This window comes from Lemur catta, chromosome 15 (genome assembly GCF_020740605.2).
Source record: "Lemur catta isolate mLemCat1 chromosome 15, mLemCat1.pri, whole genome shotgun sequence".
NCBI classification, from domain to species: domain Eukaryota; kingdom Metazoa; phylum Chordata; class Mammalia; order Primates; family Lemuridae; genus Lemur; species Lemur catta.
In genome coordinates this window covers 53,403,058-53,418,163 of record NC_059142.1, presented here as the reverse complement: position 1 = coordinate 53,418,163, position 15,106 = coordinate 53,403,058, and the positions used below count along the sequence as shown (strand labels likewise).

The 15,106-nt window shown below is 59.6% G+C and overlaps 1 protein-coding gene across 1 annotated transcript in view; it reads right to left on the bottom strand.

Annotated features, from left to right (window-relative positions):
- Positions 1-10,474: 10,474 nt before the first annotated feature.
- MGAT5B (alpha-1,6-mannosylglycoprotein 6-beta-N-acetylglucosaminyltransferase B) overlaps positions 10,475-15,106 on the bottom strand; it is a 63,826-nt gene continuing 59,194 nt past the window's right edge. The window contains exons 16-18 of the mRNA XM_045569535.1: positions 13,151-13,225; positions 11,576-11,814; positions 10,475-11,052 (exon numbers count right to left, since the gene is read on the bottom strand). Of these exons, the coding sequence (XP_045425491.1) occupies positions 10,854-11,052; positions 11,576-11,814; positions 13,151-13,225 (513 nt within the window). The 3' untranslated portion in view covers positions 10,475-10,853. The remainder of the gene's footprint in view (positions 11,053-11,575; positions 11,815-13,150; positions 13,226-15,106) is intronic.

Sequence of the window (15,106 nt, the reverse complement as noted above, 5' to 3'; positions counted from 1 at the left end):
GCCGGGCTACCGCCCCTGCAGACGACACCTGCCCTGCTGCAGCATTGTCCAAAAAGCAAGATTCTTCAAATGTCAGGTGGGTCCTGGGCCCTGGGCCGGGCTCCCTGGTGGGGAGAAGCAGAGAGGACCGGTCTGCAGCCCTCAGCCCTCACCCCACACCCAGGGACAGCCAGGTGATTGTCCTCACGGGCGTGGGCACCCTTCTAACCCATCACTGCTCCTCTCCCTCCTGGCAGGAATTGGGAGTCTACTGTGTCACGCTAATGCAGCTTTCATTAGCCTTCTTTGGGACACAAAGGGGTGTCACTCTGATTCTAAAGAAAGTTCTAGAACAAGCAAGTGGGATTTCCCAGCAAGGGGCTTGGCACAGGGCACCTGCAGCTGGTCTGCATGCCCGGCGTGATCACAGCCCACCTCTGGGAGGGGCCCTCGCACCCTGCTGTGTCCCCCCCTTTCCCCAGGAGAAGGGGAAGGACCTCAGTGTTACCCAGAGTCGACGGTGACCCACAGCCTCAGTGGAGGTCTCGACAGGAAGAGGGTCGGGCTGACCCAGCCGGGGGGATGACAAAAGGACCTGGTGGGGGGATGGGACACCGAATGGGAGGCAGTTCCCGGTGACGTTGCCCCCAGGCCCGCCGTGGGGGCCCCTGAGAGGTGGGGGATGACAGGAAGGGCTTCTCCAGGCTCCACCTGCCTTGTTCAAGCCAGGGCGCCCAGGCCCCTTAGGGCAGCGTCCCCACCTGGCCAACCATAGGTGTCCCGGCGGGTCAGGGTTCTGTTACCGAATTCCTCACCACCGTCTAAACTCCTCTCCATTGTGGGTTCCTCCCCCTAAACACTGAGCTCTTTGAGGATGAGGATGGATGCATCCACCAGCTCAGGGCTGGAGTCCAGCACTCTCTGCAGAGAGAAGGGAGTGTGATCCCCACTGGCCCCTCCCTGTCTCTGCTCCTCCCACGCTGGCCTCTTTCCTCCACTTTGCACCTGCCTCAGGGCTTTGCACAGGCTGTTCCCTCTGCCTGGTATGCTGTTCCCTTGGGCTCCCTCCCTTACTTCCTCCAGCCTCCTGCCCAAATGTCACTCCTCAAGAGGTCGCCCTGTGAGCCAGGAACCACCTTCCCACCTTCCACACTCCCTGTCACTGCTGTAATTGTCTCTGTAGCATGTATCACGTATTGGTTCATTGTCTGACTTCTGCCAACTTCACTGTAAGCCCCATGAGAGCAGGCACCTTCTGTGCACAGCTGTGTCCCCGCAATAGTGCCTGGTACTTAGTAGTTTCTCAATAAACACTTGAATTGAATGAGAGAATCACCGCCCCTGGTCAGGGGAGAGCACAGGGCATGGGGTCTAAGAGGGGAAACCCGCCCCCTTTGGACTCGGCTGGCACAGGGGCCAAGTGGGCTGAGGCTGGCACCAGCGGCTTCACCCTGCGCCTTGGTGGAGGGCGGTCACCTGCTTCTAGGCACCCGATCCCCTCCCTGCCGGTGGCCACAGCTGCAGCAGCCCTCTCAGACGTGAGGCCACACTGACCGGTGGGACCCACCCTCGGCTCCTTCCCATGCTCTCGGCTGTACCCTCACCCCCAGGACGAGGCCCCAGTCCCACCGCCTCAGGCCCCGTCTGCAAAGTTGGGATCAGAAAGAGACATGAGGGAGCCTGGGCCAGGCAACAGAGCCAGTTTTCCATTTCAAATCAAAGTTTAAAAGATGCCGCTTTTAATTATGTTTGAGTGCAAGCTACCCTGAGGCCTTTGTGGTAAACGGCTCTCCGTAAACACAGTTTATTCATTAATTATTATTAATTATTTTCTTAAGCAGTGGTAAGGGGGAGGCAAGGCCCGGCTCAGCCCGTGAGTTACACGTGGGCTGTCAAACCCTCGACACACCGGGCTGAGGAGCTGCCTGTGCCGGCTCCGGTCATGCTCGCCCGGGCGGGGCTGGGGAGAGGGAACATTCTGGGCAGAGCAGGGGCTTCCAGACTGCGGAGGGGCAGGAGGTAAGGCTGCCCTGGGCAAGGACACCCCCCACCAGGGTGACACTTCACCTTCAGCAAGCTCCTTCACTGGGGAGTGAAGACTTTTGTCTTCGGCAAAGGTGAACCAGGAAGGGAATCAGCGTTTACTGAGCACCCGTGGAGGCAGCTTTCACGTGTGGGGTGTGGTGCACGGGAAACCTGCTCTCCAGACAGCCCATAACCCACCATCGCATCTTTAATGGTTGTATTAATGCAACATTCCAGTGTATGAGCATGCAAGTACCTTCACTTATCAATCCCTTAATACTGGGTATTTGTTTGGGCTGTTTCCCAACGTTCATTATTCTAAACTGCGACAAACAGACTTTTGCATAAATATTTACTCGCATCCTCATTTACTTACCTAGGCTACACTTCTAAAGGGGAAACTACCTGATTATCTGTGTGTGTGCACATGTGTGTGCATGTATGCATGTGTGTGCATGTGTGTGTGTGTGTGTGTTCTATTGGTTCTGCTACCCTGGAGAACCCTAATACAGAGGTAGCTGTGGTGTCAGAATAATGACCCTCCCTCCTCCCCCCCCCAGATATCCGCGTTCTAATGCCTGGAACTTGTGAACACACCTTGTTACACGGTGTGAGTTATTTTTGTGTTAACTTGGCTCGGCTGCGGTGCCAAGATGTGTGGCCAAACATTATTCTGGAAGTCTCTGTTGAGGGTGTTTTGTTTGAGATTAGTATTTAAACAGGTGGACTTTGAGTAGAGCAGCACCCTCCCCAGCATGGACGGACCGTCTCCAATCAGCTGAAGGCCCGGATAGAACAAAAGACTGACGTCCTCTGAGGAAGAGAAAATTCTGCCAGCTGCCGGCCTTGGAACCTGAACTGCAGCCTCAGCTCCTCCTGCGTCTCCAGACTGCGGCCCACTCTGCAGATTTTGGACTTGCAAGTCTCCATAACTGCACGAGCCAATCCCTTAAAATAAGTCTCTTTCTACGTAAATACACATCCTATATATATAAATCTCTGTTTCTCGGGGAAAACCCTGCCTGCCTAGTACACACGGCAAGGGGTAATTAAGGTTGCAGGTGCAATTAAATTTGCCAATCAGTCAACCTTCAAAGAGGGAGATTACCCTGGATTAGGCAGGTGGGCACAAGCATCCTCCAAAGCGGAGGAGGGAGGCAGGGGAGTCAGGGTCAGAGTTATGGACGCGAGGAAGACTCAACTGGCCGTTGCTGGCTTTGAAGAAGGAGGAAGGGCCGAGAGCCACGGGAATATGGGCGGCCTCTAGAAACTACTATAGAAAAGGCAAGAGAACAGAACCTCCCCTAGAGCCCCCGAGGAACACAGCCCAGTGAGACCCACTCCAGACTTCGGACCTCCAGGGCTGTAAGATAATAAATTTGTGTTATTTTATGCCCTTAAGTCTGTAGTCATTTGTCACAGCAGCAACAGGAAACTAATGCAATACAGTAGTGTTGCCCTCGCCTAACTAGATGATGGGTCAAAATCAGAGAAGCGAGCGGCGTGGGCCACAGCTGGAGATGAGTGTCAAGAACAGGGTTTGAACCTGAATCTGATTCCACGCCCGAGATCTCTGCTGCACCTGGGAGAGAAGCCACTCTTTGACTGGAAGCACCTGGGAAGGTTAAGGACTTGGTCCTGCTTCAGGCTAGGAAACTGGAAAGCTTTCCTTTACAAGACACCAGGAAGTAAAAATAAACCACCACAAACAACATTTGGCCTAGGGCAGACTGAGCTTTCAGGAAGAAGGGGAATCGGCAGGGGCCCTCAATCAAGGGGCCTGGACTTTGACACCCCCCATGGGGACAGGAGGTGTGGCCTTGGGATGGAGGCATGAGACCCCTGTAGAAGCCCCTTGGGCCTACGTGCAGCCTCTGAGGAAGGGCGGAGCAGAAACCCCTCCCCCGGAGGTGGAAAGGCCGGGCTTCCTCTGTGGAACAGGTGAAATGGGAGGCGCTATGGGCTGGGAGGTTTCCAGAATCAACGCAAACCAAGCGCCATCCGGTTCCAGACGCCTGGTAAGTCTCCAGCCCGCCCGGGCTCTACACGCTGGTGCCAGGACACAGCCATTAGACGGGGGACTCTGTGGCCTCTGGCCTCGTGCCTTACCAGGCCCTGGGCTGACTTGTTGAATGAATGGGTGATGGGGAGGGGGCCCCAATCCAGCTTGAGGCAAGGCTGAGAAATTCAGTCTCTGCCCACCCTCCACCCACCCTCCGAGGACCCCAGGAGGGAACGGCACAGGTGGGGGTCTGAGGGAACAAGGGGGTCCGGGGCAAGGGGCACAGGGCATCCAAGGGCGTCTCGTGGGGGCCTGGGGAGCCCTGGCACAGCGTGGCCCCAGCCCGGACTGCTCCCAGAGCTCCCGAAACCAGATGCCGGACCCTGCCCAGCTCCACGGGACCCTCTGCTGGAGAAGACCACCCCGCCAAGGGTCTCAGAGGCAGAGGCACTGGCAGGTGGGCAGCCGGGGCCGCCGCAGGAGCTGAGAGTTGAGAGGGGAGGGGAAGATGTTCTGTGTGCTGCTGGCCCAGCATCAGTGTGAGTCGGTTGCACTGTTTTTCCCGAACCCGGTCTCTGGAGCCCAATATTCAAATATATGCAGAAGTCAGGGCTGGACTATTTTGGGCAGACTCAGAGGGAGGTGATTTAAGGCTGCCAACGCCTGGATTCTGCTCCCAGGTGCCCCGAGGCTCTGTGTCGTGGGTGCTGGTTATTTGGGGTGGGGGCCTCATTCTTTTCCTTTGGGGCTTTTAATGAGCAGCTCCTCGCTTTTCTGAGAAAAGATAAACCGGCTGCTTGGGGAGCCCAGGGCCTGGCCGGGGGCCGTTCCAGTCCTGCTCTGAGGCTGCCCGACGAGGCCTCTGTCACTGTCTTTAAGGGGAGCAGGACTCTGACCCTTCTCTGTTGGTCTCCCGGGGCCGCCGTAATACATTAACCACAAACTGCGACTTGGCTTAAAACAACAGAAATTTATTTTCTCACTGTTCTGGAGGCCACGAGTCCAGGGTCAAGGTGTCGGCAAGGGCCGAGCTCTCTCTGGCTCTCGGGGCAGGATCCTTCTCTGTCTCCTCCAGTCCCCGTGGCGTGGCGTGGCGTGTCTCGATTTGTAGCCGCGTCGCTCCAATCTCTGCCTCCGTCTTCACGTGATGTCTTCCCTGCGTGTCTGTGTCCCCTCCTCTTCTAGTAAGGACACCAGTCCTTGGATTTAGGGCCCACCCTACCGGTACGACCTCATCTCGAGTTGATCACGTCTGCAAAGACCCTCCCTCCACGTGGGGCCACATGCACAGGCTCCAGGGGTTAGGACTTCAGTGTATCTTTGCGGGGAGGCACAATTCAACCCCCAGCACCTTCTAGCTTGTTCTGCCCAAGGACAGCCCCCCGCAGCTGTGGCTGGGAGAAGGTCTGGGGTTTCCAGTCTCGGGCAGCGACAGGCTGGGGGCCGTGGGCCCCTCGAGCCTCCCTTTTCTCTCCTGCCAGGAAGTGGCAACAGCTCCTTGTGCCGGGTGGTTGGCTGAGTCTCTCGCATCAACCAGGTCACCCCAGACGTCGCACCCAGAGCCTCCCCTCCCTTACCTCCTGTAATCCCCACCCCCGTGTCCTTGGATTATTTTCCGTGTTTTACAGCGGAGGAAACTGAAGTGCAGAGGGGGGGGGCCCTGCAGTGCAGGTTGGGGTGCAGGGCGCAGCGTGACAGGGCTGTCACTCCCGTCTTCACTTCCCAGCTGAGCTTGTCAGGAGTGGGGGTGGCGGGGGCGGCAGCAGCACAGCCTCTCCCCAGCACAGTCCTGAAAAGAGCCTCCTCCCCTTTAAGGAAATATGTTGATTCCCTTTTAGAGACTTCTAGAGAAGGCAGGACAATACATTGCAGGAACTATGACCCCCAGCAGGTTCTGGCTGCTCGGCCTCAGCCCAGCCCAGCCACTGGCCCTGGCTAACAGGGCAGAGGCTCCCACAGGCTGCAGAGACCTGAGGAGAAGCTCCCTGGCTGCCCTCCAGCTTCCCTGGCTGTAAGGAATGGAGCTTGTTAGTCTCCCATGCATGCTCTCTCTCCTGCCCTTGAACTTGAGATTCTGTTTTGAAGCCAGCTGAAGCCTGTTTGCATTCCTTGCCCCAGACTCAGGCTGAACCTACAGCCTTTTCACCTGCCAGGCTCAGTCCTGAGCCCTGGGCTGCAGGGAGCGGCTGCCTCTGGCCTGGGGGCTGGGTGAGGGCTGAGGCTTTAAATGAGCCCCCTGCTGGGAGGGCCCAGCCAGGAGGGGAGTGGAGGGGAGCTGGCCAGGCACTTGCTAAGTGCAGAGGTTCCCAGCAGATACCATTAGAAACTCTGACACCTGGGTCCTGCCTGGAGATTTCGGTTTGATTGGTCTGGGTGCAGCCCAGGTGTCCCCAGATGATTCCACAGGCGGCTGAGGGGCTTCCTCAGACCTGTCTCCACACCTGTAAGCCTTGTAGCGGCGAGATGGTGATGCTGCCCTGGGCTTGTGATTTCCTCCACTGCTCAGGGGTGGCCGGGGCTGAGGAAGGGGTGGCCAGCTTTGGTTTAGGGAGGAAGGGTTGGCGTCTCTCTGGTCTTGCGTCCGGGCTGCAAGTTCTGTCCAGTCTTCAAATCCTCTCCGCCCGCTGCCAGCCAGCCCCTCCGGCTCCACCTCCGCCCCGTTGGAAGGTTAAGATAGGGTTTAAAAGTGGACTGATATACACAGACCTCTTAAGACTCAACAATAAGAAAACAAACAACCCAACTAAAAAATGGGCAAAAGACCTGAACAGACACCTCACCAAAGAAACTACACAGACAGCAAACATATGAAAAGATGCCCCACATCATATGTCGCCAGGGAAATTCAAATGAGAACACTGAGGGAGACCACTACACACCAATTAGAATGACCAAACTCTGAAACACAGACAACACCCAATGCTGGCCAGGATGTGGAAATGCAGGATCCCTCACTGAGTGACGGCGGGAACGCGAGACGGGACAGCCACTTCAGAAGGCAGCTCGGCAGTCACAAAACTAAACAGTCACACTCTCACCATATGATTCAGCAATCGTGCTCCTTGGTATTTGCCCAAATGAGTTGGAAATGTGTGTCCACACAAAAACTTGTATATGAGTGTTTATAGCAGCTTTATTCATAATCGCCCAAACTTGGAAGCAACCAGGAATTCCTTCAGCAGGGAATGGATTAAAAACAAACTGTGGTACATCCAGACAATGGAGTATTATTCAGTGCTAAAAAGAAATGAGCTATCCAGGCCAGGCGCGGTGGCTCATGCCTGTGATCCTAGCACTCTGGGAGACTGAGGCAGGAGGATCACCTGAGCTCAGGAGTTCGAGACCAGCGTGACCAAGAGCAAGACCCCATCCCTACAAAAAATAGAGAAATTAGCTGGGCATGGTGGCACACACCTGTAGTCCCAGCTACTCGGGAGGCTGAGGCAGGAGGATCACCTGAGCCCAGGAATTGGAGGCTGCAGTGAGCTATGATGATGCCACTGCACTCCAGCCTGGGAGAGAGAGACCCTGTCTCAAAAAAAAAGAAAAAAAGAAATGAGCTGTCCAGCCATGAAAAGATGTAGAAGAAACGTAGATGCATCTTCCTAAGAGAAAGACACCAATCTGAAAAGGCTACGTGCTGTGCACCTCCATCTATGTGACATTCTGGAAAAGGTACAACTACAGAGAGACCGATGAGATCTGAGGTTGTCGGGGATTAGGGTAGGGGGCACAGGAGAGCACAGAGGATTTGTAGGGCTGTGACTCTGTATGGTGCTGTGACGGTGGCTGCGTCATTGAACACCTGTCAACGCACACAGACTGTACAATGCCAAGAACGAACCCTAATGTAAGCCGTGCACGTTGGGTGACAATGGGGTATCAGTGTGGGGTCAGATTGTAAAGAGTCTGACGGTGGGGAGGCTGTGCGCGTGGGCCAGGGGCATATGGAAAATCTCTGTCCTTCCACTCAGTGTTGCTGTGAACCTAAAACTGCTCAAGAGAATAGTTCATTTTCTTAAAGTAGGCTCAGTTCCTAAAAGGCGGCCTTGGCCAGGTTTCTGAGCCTCGCCCCTCCTGCTGGACGTGACCACGGAGAATACTTGGCTGTGTGTTCTTCTCTCAGCTTCCTCAGGCAGGCGGCACAACAGAAGGGGCAGAAGCAGAAAGGGGCTGAGACCTGGGCTCTTCCTGCACCTGCCTGGGTCCTAGGGACAAGACCCCTGGTCTCTCTGGGCCTCCATCCACAAACTGGGGGACAGGAGCCCTTCTGACTGCCCATATTAAAACTATGTGGCACCTGGTTATTTACACGCTTGAGTTTGAAACACCTCCTGGAACCCACGTGGTCTAGACCCGCGGTACACACGGGGCAGGCCCTGGCCAGCAGCAGCGGCAGCTCCTGCAGCTGATTAAAGACTCAAATTCTGAGGCCCCACCCCAGACTTCCTGAACCCAGGGCTGGGCCCAGCAAGCACAGAAGCAGGGGTTCCGAGGTGTGCCAGAATTTGAGAAACACCGGCCCGGCACAGGGCTTGTTAAACTCAGCACTGCTGACACTTTGGGCCGGATCATTCCGCGTGGTTGGGGCTGTCCTGTGCATTGCAGGATGTTGACTGGACTCTGCCCGCCGGATGCCTGTGGCCCTCCACGCCTGCCCCAAGTCCTGACAATCAAAAATGTCCTTGGACGGTGCCAGTTGTTCTCTGGGGAGCAAGACCACCCACAGTCGAGAACCCCTGGGCAGCAGGAAGCCCTGACCATGGAGCGCGTCACACATAGGATCATCCAGAGCCAGAGCCCAGACTGTGCCCAGGTACCAAGCTGGACTGTCACTCCATCAGGGCAATGGCTCCTCACAGAAACGTTGAAATGACCCCCATTTTGGAGCAAATCCCACCTCCCTGCTTACAAGCTGTGTGACCTTGGCAAGTTACTTAAACTCTGTGCCTTCCCTGCTGTGAAATGGAAATATATTAATAATAATGGTACTTCCTTGACAGGAGCATGAATGACAAACTCCGGGCCCAGGGCCAGAGGCACAGTACGGGTTGTGAACATCAGCTCAGCTAGCTTGTCGTCTGCTCAGGCCCTTATCAAAACGCACTTGTGTTCTCCGACCTCACAGCTGCAGCTGCTGGAGGCCAGCGAGGCCGGAGGTGAGCGTAACCCAGCAGGACTCCGCTTGTCAGGGTCCCTGCAGTCAGAGCACGGGGCAGCCGGGAGAGGCCCGCGGTCTTGGCACCAGCAGGGACGCCAGCTCTGCAGCCCCCGCACCACCCTGTGTGCCCTGAGCAACTCAGAACAGGCTCTGGGGGCTCCAGATCCTGCCCCCGAATCTGTGTCCCAGGAAAACACAAGAAGCAGCACAGTTCCTCTTCTGTATCTCACATCCCAATAAAATATTTATTATTTCAAGAAATAAATCTTTAAAAAAAGAGAGAAAAGTGTCTCTATTGCTTTCCCCACAGGTCAGTCCTTGGGAACTACCGAGTTTCTCGCAGTTTCTGGCAGCCTCGGGGCCAGTCTGGCCTGGAGGGGGCTCGTCATGGGGAGTGGCCAGCCTCGAGCCCCTCCCCGGGACCTGGCCACCTCCCCTACTCTCAGTGTCCTGGGGCTGCCTCCCTGGCGGGGCTGGGGTTGGTGGGTGGTGTTGCCCGGGGAGGGAGTGGGATTATAAAACTGGGGGTGGCAGTGTTCGGAAGCCTGACCCAAGAGTCAGGCCCGGCTCTGGGCACGGGGTGGACAGGAAGGGGCGTCCTGGGGCTGGGGCAGGCATGCCACACAGAGAGCGACAGTTGGATCTGGAGGTGGTTTGAGACCAGAGGAGGCTGGTCATGGGTGCTGCACTGATGGGGTGGTGGGGACCTGGGGAATGGTGGCCTGGACAGCCGGGAGTGGGGTTGGGCGTGCCGTGGCTGAAGCTCTGTCCCAAACCCTTACCTGCAAACGATGCTGGGGTGCATGAAGGACCCCCTTGCACAGGGGTCCCAGAGCCTGTTCTCAGAGGCTGGGTGGAAACCTGCCCCTTGGAAACAAATCCAGGGTCTGGAATCGCAGGTCATGCCAGGATGGGTTTGGGGAGAAGCCCAAGTGAATAGAGTTGGAACAAGCAGGAGAGGGAAACAATTCAACCAGGGTTGGGGTGGTCTCCCCACCCTAACTGTGGTCCCCAAGTGCAGAGCGAGGGTGGGGGGAATAGGGAAATCAGGAGGGAGAGGGAACAGGGAGGGTGGGGCTGAGAGGAGACACAGGCAGGGGCCCTAGGCCTTGCCTCCCCCCAGGCCCGGCCCCCTGTCCACACCCCAGCAAGCCAGAGGGACAAGGCCAGCCCTGTGCACGGCTTCCCTCACAGGTCCCCACCCAGAGCAAGTGAGGCCCAGGCCTGCTCCCCAGGGGTGTCTTTCCTTGGACCCTTCATGGAAATGGGGCAGCAGCCCCTCTCCCTCCCTCCCTCCCTCTCTCTCTCTGCAAGCCAGGGGGCCCTGTCCTGGGCCCCTTCTCCATCTGGTCCAGATCTGGCCTTACACAAAGCGGGGGGCCTCTGACCACCTGCTCCTGGGCCAAGGGGACCCTCTGACCAGCCCACCATCTGCTTGGCCATCCTGCTGCCATGAGTCCCCAGGATGGGACCAAGGAGCCTGCCTGGGGGTCCCAGGGCCTCAGCCGTGCTGCCTGCCTGCTGCTCCCGTGCACGGCTCTCCTCTGCCCGCTCCTGGCCAAGGGAGGACGCTCCCACCTGGGGAGTCGCGGGAGGGCAAGTGGCCGAAACACGGCATCTGCTGGTGCTTTCTCCTGTGGCCGGGGAGGCTCAGCGTGGACGCCCGGCAAGGTGGCAGGGACGGCCTCACAGACAGCCCTGGCACAAGGCCACCTGGCCCTTGCGGAAGTCGCGGCAGGGGCAGAGCCGGTGGTACTTGGTGCTAGAGCCGGCGCAGCTGAAGAGCAGAGGCTCCTTCTGCAGGTAGCACTCCTGGCCGGGCTGCGCGAAGGCCGGGTACAGGTGGTTCATCTCCGACTCGGTGCTGTCGCAGGGCACCTGCAGCCTGGCGGGCACCACACGGTGTCGTCGCTTGGGCCAGTGCGCCCAGGCAGGATGCAGTGGGGGCTGCCCCCAGCCTGCTCCCCGCTGCTGGGCCAATCCCTACCCCGGACCAGGGAAGGAGATGGGTTACAGCTCCTAATCCCACCTGCGGTCCAGGGACCCTTGGTGAGGAGGAGAGGGGCCTGGCCTGGAGGGGCTGGGGTCCTAGGCGGCCTCAGCAGGAGGAACCCCTGGGTGGCCTTTGTGGTCAGGGCCTAGAGCTTGCCCGAGCAGCCAGGCGGGGGCTGAGGGAGAGGAGGGGAGGAGAGGGCAGAGGTGGAAGGAGTGTCCCCTGGTGGTTTCGGGCTTTGCCAAGAGTGTGGCAGCCGTGCCCTAACACCAACCTGGAGGGTCCCTCTGGATCCTTCCTGACTCACCGGGAAGCAGTAATCCCCCCAGCGCTGGCAGGGCTGTGGGCCAGGGCCCCGGGAGTGAGGGCTGGAGGCGAGCCGGGCTGGGGGGCGGCGGGCAGGGCTGGCACTCACTTGCGGAAGGCGTCCCGGCCGTTGAGGAAGGGGAAGAAGGCCGGCTCACAGACGAGCCCGTGGGCCAGGCAGGCGTCGGTGCAGGCCCTCCCGGGGGCAGCCAGCCAGGCCCGCAGGGAGTGCGCCGGGGGCCAGGCCCCAGGGGCCACGCTGGCGTTCTGGGCCCACTGGAGGTGGGTGGCGTTGGGGGCCAAGACGAAAGGGCTCTGCGGGGCGGGGCCTGGAGCTGCGCAGAAGTCCTGTCGGGAGAGCAGTGTTAGGGAGGGGACACGGGCGCAGAAGCCCTTGGGCGACACCACGGACAGGGCCCTGAGTCGCAGTGAGAGCCTCCACTGTTGGGCGCCTACTGCATACCAGGTAGCCTTACACGCCTTACCCGTCTAGTGCAGTGTGCACTCGTGTGGCCCTAGGTGCTCTGCAGGGGAGGAGTGGGGGCTGCGGCCAAGGAACCTGCCCAGGACCCGGAGGCCGGGCGGCGGAGGCGGGATTTGGATTCGGGCCGTCTGCAGGCTGTGCCCCTGCGCTGCCTGGCCGCTCGGGTCGGGCTCCAGCTGTCCAGTGGGGCCCACAGCCCCGCCCGTGGTGGGACAGGGCCCCAGGCCCGCAGTGCAGCTCTCCCTGCGGCGTCAGCTCCAGGCACCACGGGGCCCAGCAAACACTTTTCTGCGAGCCTCCTGAAGGAAGTCCCCACAGGCCACAGAGTCCTGGGTACTGGCCCTGGCCTGGGCCCTGGCCCCTCACGCTACGGCCCGACGTGCCCTCCCGCCTGGGAGCCTCAGCATTCCTGTCCGTAAAGCAACAGGGCAGAACCAGCCTCTCTCGGCCCCTAACATCCCTGGGGCCAGGCGCGAGGTACGAAGGGAGGTCACGTACCATCTGTGGAAATATCCAGTAGCTGCAAGACAGCCTGCCCCAGCCCCGCAGCCCAGGGGCGCCCTTGCGGGCCTCCCGCTGCAGACCTGGAGCCTGAGAGGCGCGCTCTGCCTGGGCCGCCCGAGACCCTCCTGGCAGCTCAGACCCGCTGGGCTCGCAGGGGGTCCCGGACTCTTGGGTCAGGATGTCTGGCAGGGCTCCCCCTGCCCACCCACCCACCCACAGCTTCCAGGCACTCTGAGGCCCCCCGCAACCCAGGGGAAAGGAGTGCAACTTCTGGGACACCTGCCTGCCCGGGCACTCACTCGGGGGTCGGGGTGGCCGGGCTTTGGCAGCAGCGGCTGCCCCCTGGTTGCTCAGGACAGAGATCTTAACCCCCCACCCCAGTCTCACCAACCCATCTGGGGGGAGGGGTAAGGGGGCTTCTGCACTTCCCATGTGCCCAATCAAACCACCAAACTTTTAAATAGCTTTTCTATAAGAACAAAAGTCTTTGTGTTTCCCTGTTTGTGCTATCGGCTTGGGGGCTCTGCAGCTGGGCCCGGGGCTGCTTCCCGCTGACACCCAGACCCGGCCCCCACCCCGCGCGCCAGCCCCAGCCCCGAGGCGCTGTAAGGAAGGATCCCGGAAGGCCCATGGAGGGGCAGGGGTGGGGGAGCGGGAAGGTCTGGGTTTGGGGTGCGGTTCCTGAAGGCTGAGTACCTGGTGCTGGATGTAGGCGTGGATTCGCTCCAGCATCCCCTCACAGGTGTACTCGTAGGGGAGGTAGGGGTCTACCTGCGGGAGAGACAGGGAGACACTGAGGAAGCCGGCCGCCCACCCACCCGGCCTTCCACGCAGCCCAGGGGCCCTGTTCCAGTGGCCCCCAGGGACTCTGGCTCAGGACCCCGAGGCCCAGCCTCACCTCCCCTGCCCCTCCTCCCCACCCACTGCACTGAGCACAGGGCTCAGCACCCCAGCCCCTCCCCGGCTCTGACACTGGCTCTTCCTGTGCCCCCGCCCTTAGGCATCTCCCACCCCAGGGAGCGGGGAGCCCCCCCCCAGTCACAGGACCACTTTCCTTGGTGGCTCCTGGCACCCCAGACTTCCCGCCACCCCCACATAAGATTAACACCTGTGTTATCATTTCCCATTTGTTCCTGGTCTCTCTCATGAGCGTATGGACCCCTGGAAGGTGGAGACTACAGCTTGTTCACTACTGAATCCCCGGTGCCGGGCACGGTGCCTGGCATACAGTAGGCACTCAGAAAATAGTCGTGGAATTTCCCCAGCTCTGCCTGTGCCCTGCCCAAGACATGGAATGTTCACGCAAAAGAACACAGGGGCATCTCCCAGTCGGATGGAATGAGACGACATCTGTAAAGTGCCCTGCCCGGGCCGGGCACGCAGGAGCTGGTGAGATACACACGTGCCCTCTGACCGGCCAGCAGTGTGGCAGCGACCTACCCTGGGGTCCGAGAAGCAAGGGGAACACAGAGACAGGTGACCCCTCACCTCCTCCCCTTCCTGTTCCATGAGCCCTCAGGCCCAGTACGAGCCACCGTGGAGGAAACCCCTGACCCACATGGGCAGGGGCTGAGGTCAGGACACAGGAATGCCCCACCCCAGCCGCAGAGAAAGGTCTGTGTTAGCTTTCGACCTGCCCCCCCCAACACCCCTGGTGGCACCTCCCCTGGCCCAGCCCACCTAGTGATGCCATTTTCCTGCCAGCCGCTCCAGAAACGCACGTCTGGCCCAGGTGGTGAACTCGGACAGCCTTGCTCAAGCCTGCAACCACCGCAGTCTTCCTCATCAGGATGGGGAGGGTCAGGACGTCCAGTCGGGCCACACTGGGTCCTGCTGCCTGTGGACCCCACCCCTCGGGAGTCCTGTCCCTGGCCAGCTGAACCGATTCTGGGGATCTGACCTTGTCCCAGGGCTGACTTCACCTGGCTCCATCTGGAGCAGTCCCGGAGTCCCAGAGAGTCCCGGGGCCCTGCGTGCAGCCACCCACCCACATCGCACCCTCTGGCGCAGCCTTCAGAGCCCCCTGCTCCGCACAGGCCGGCCCCAACCTGCTCTCCTCCCGAGCCCACGGCCCGAGAGGGCCCTGGCAGCCAACTGCTGCCCCAGCCGCGTCCCCAGAGACACAGGACAGAGTCCGGGAGCCTCTGAGCCCCCTCACACCTCTGGGGGTCTCGTGGGGACAAGGCATGAGACCAAGGCTATAAATAAAGCCCCCAGAGAAGAGATTTTTCCCCTAAATATCACTGCCCTACTCCATGACAGCAAGTCTCCGAGCGATTCCCCGGCACATTTGAAGCCTTGTCACAAGGCAATTCAAGGCCCCACGCAGGGGACAAGTCCGAGCCAGCTGCTCAGCCTGCCATGCGTCCCCTGCGGGGAGCCAGCCTGCCTGGCTGGGCGTCACCCCATTAGGTCTAATTACAGGTGTGCACTGTAATCAGTCTCGACAGAATGACAGGTGCGGGCGCTGCCAGCCTGCAGGGATGACAGTGGGGAAGGCATGGGGGGGCAGGCGTCGGCATCACCTTGAACGGCCTTGCCGTGGACAGAGAGGTGTCACGGGCAAACCCCAGGGGGCCCAGAGATGGCAGGAAGGGCACCTGCCCCTGATCCTCCCCAGCTGTTGTCAGGTTGGGGGCAGCTGGGCTGGGG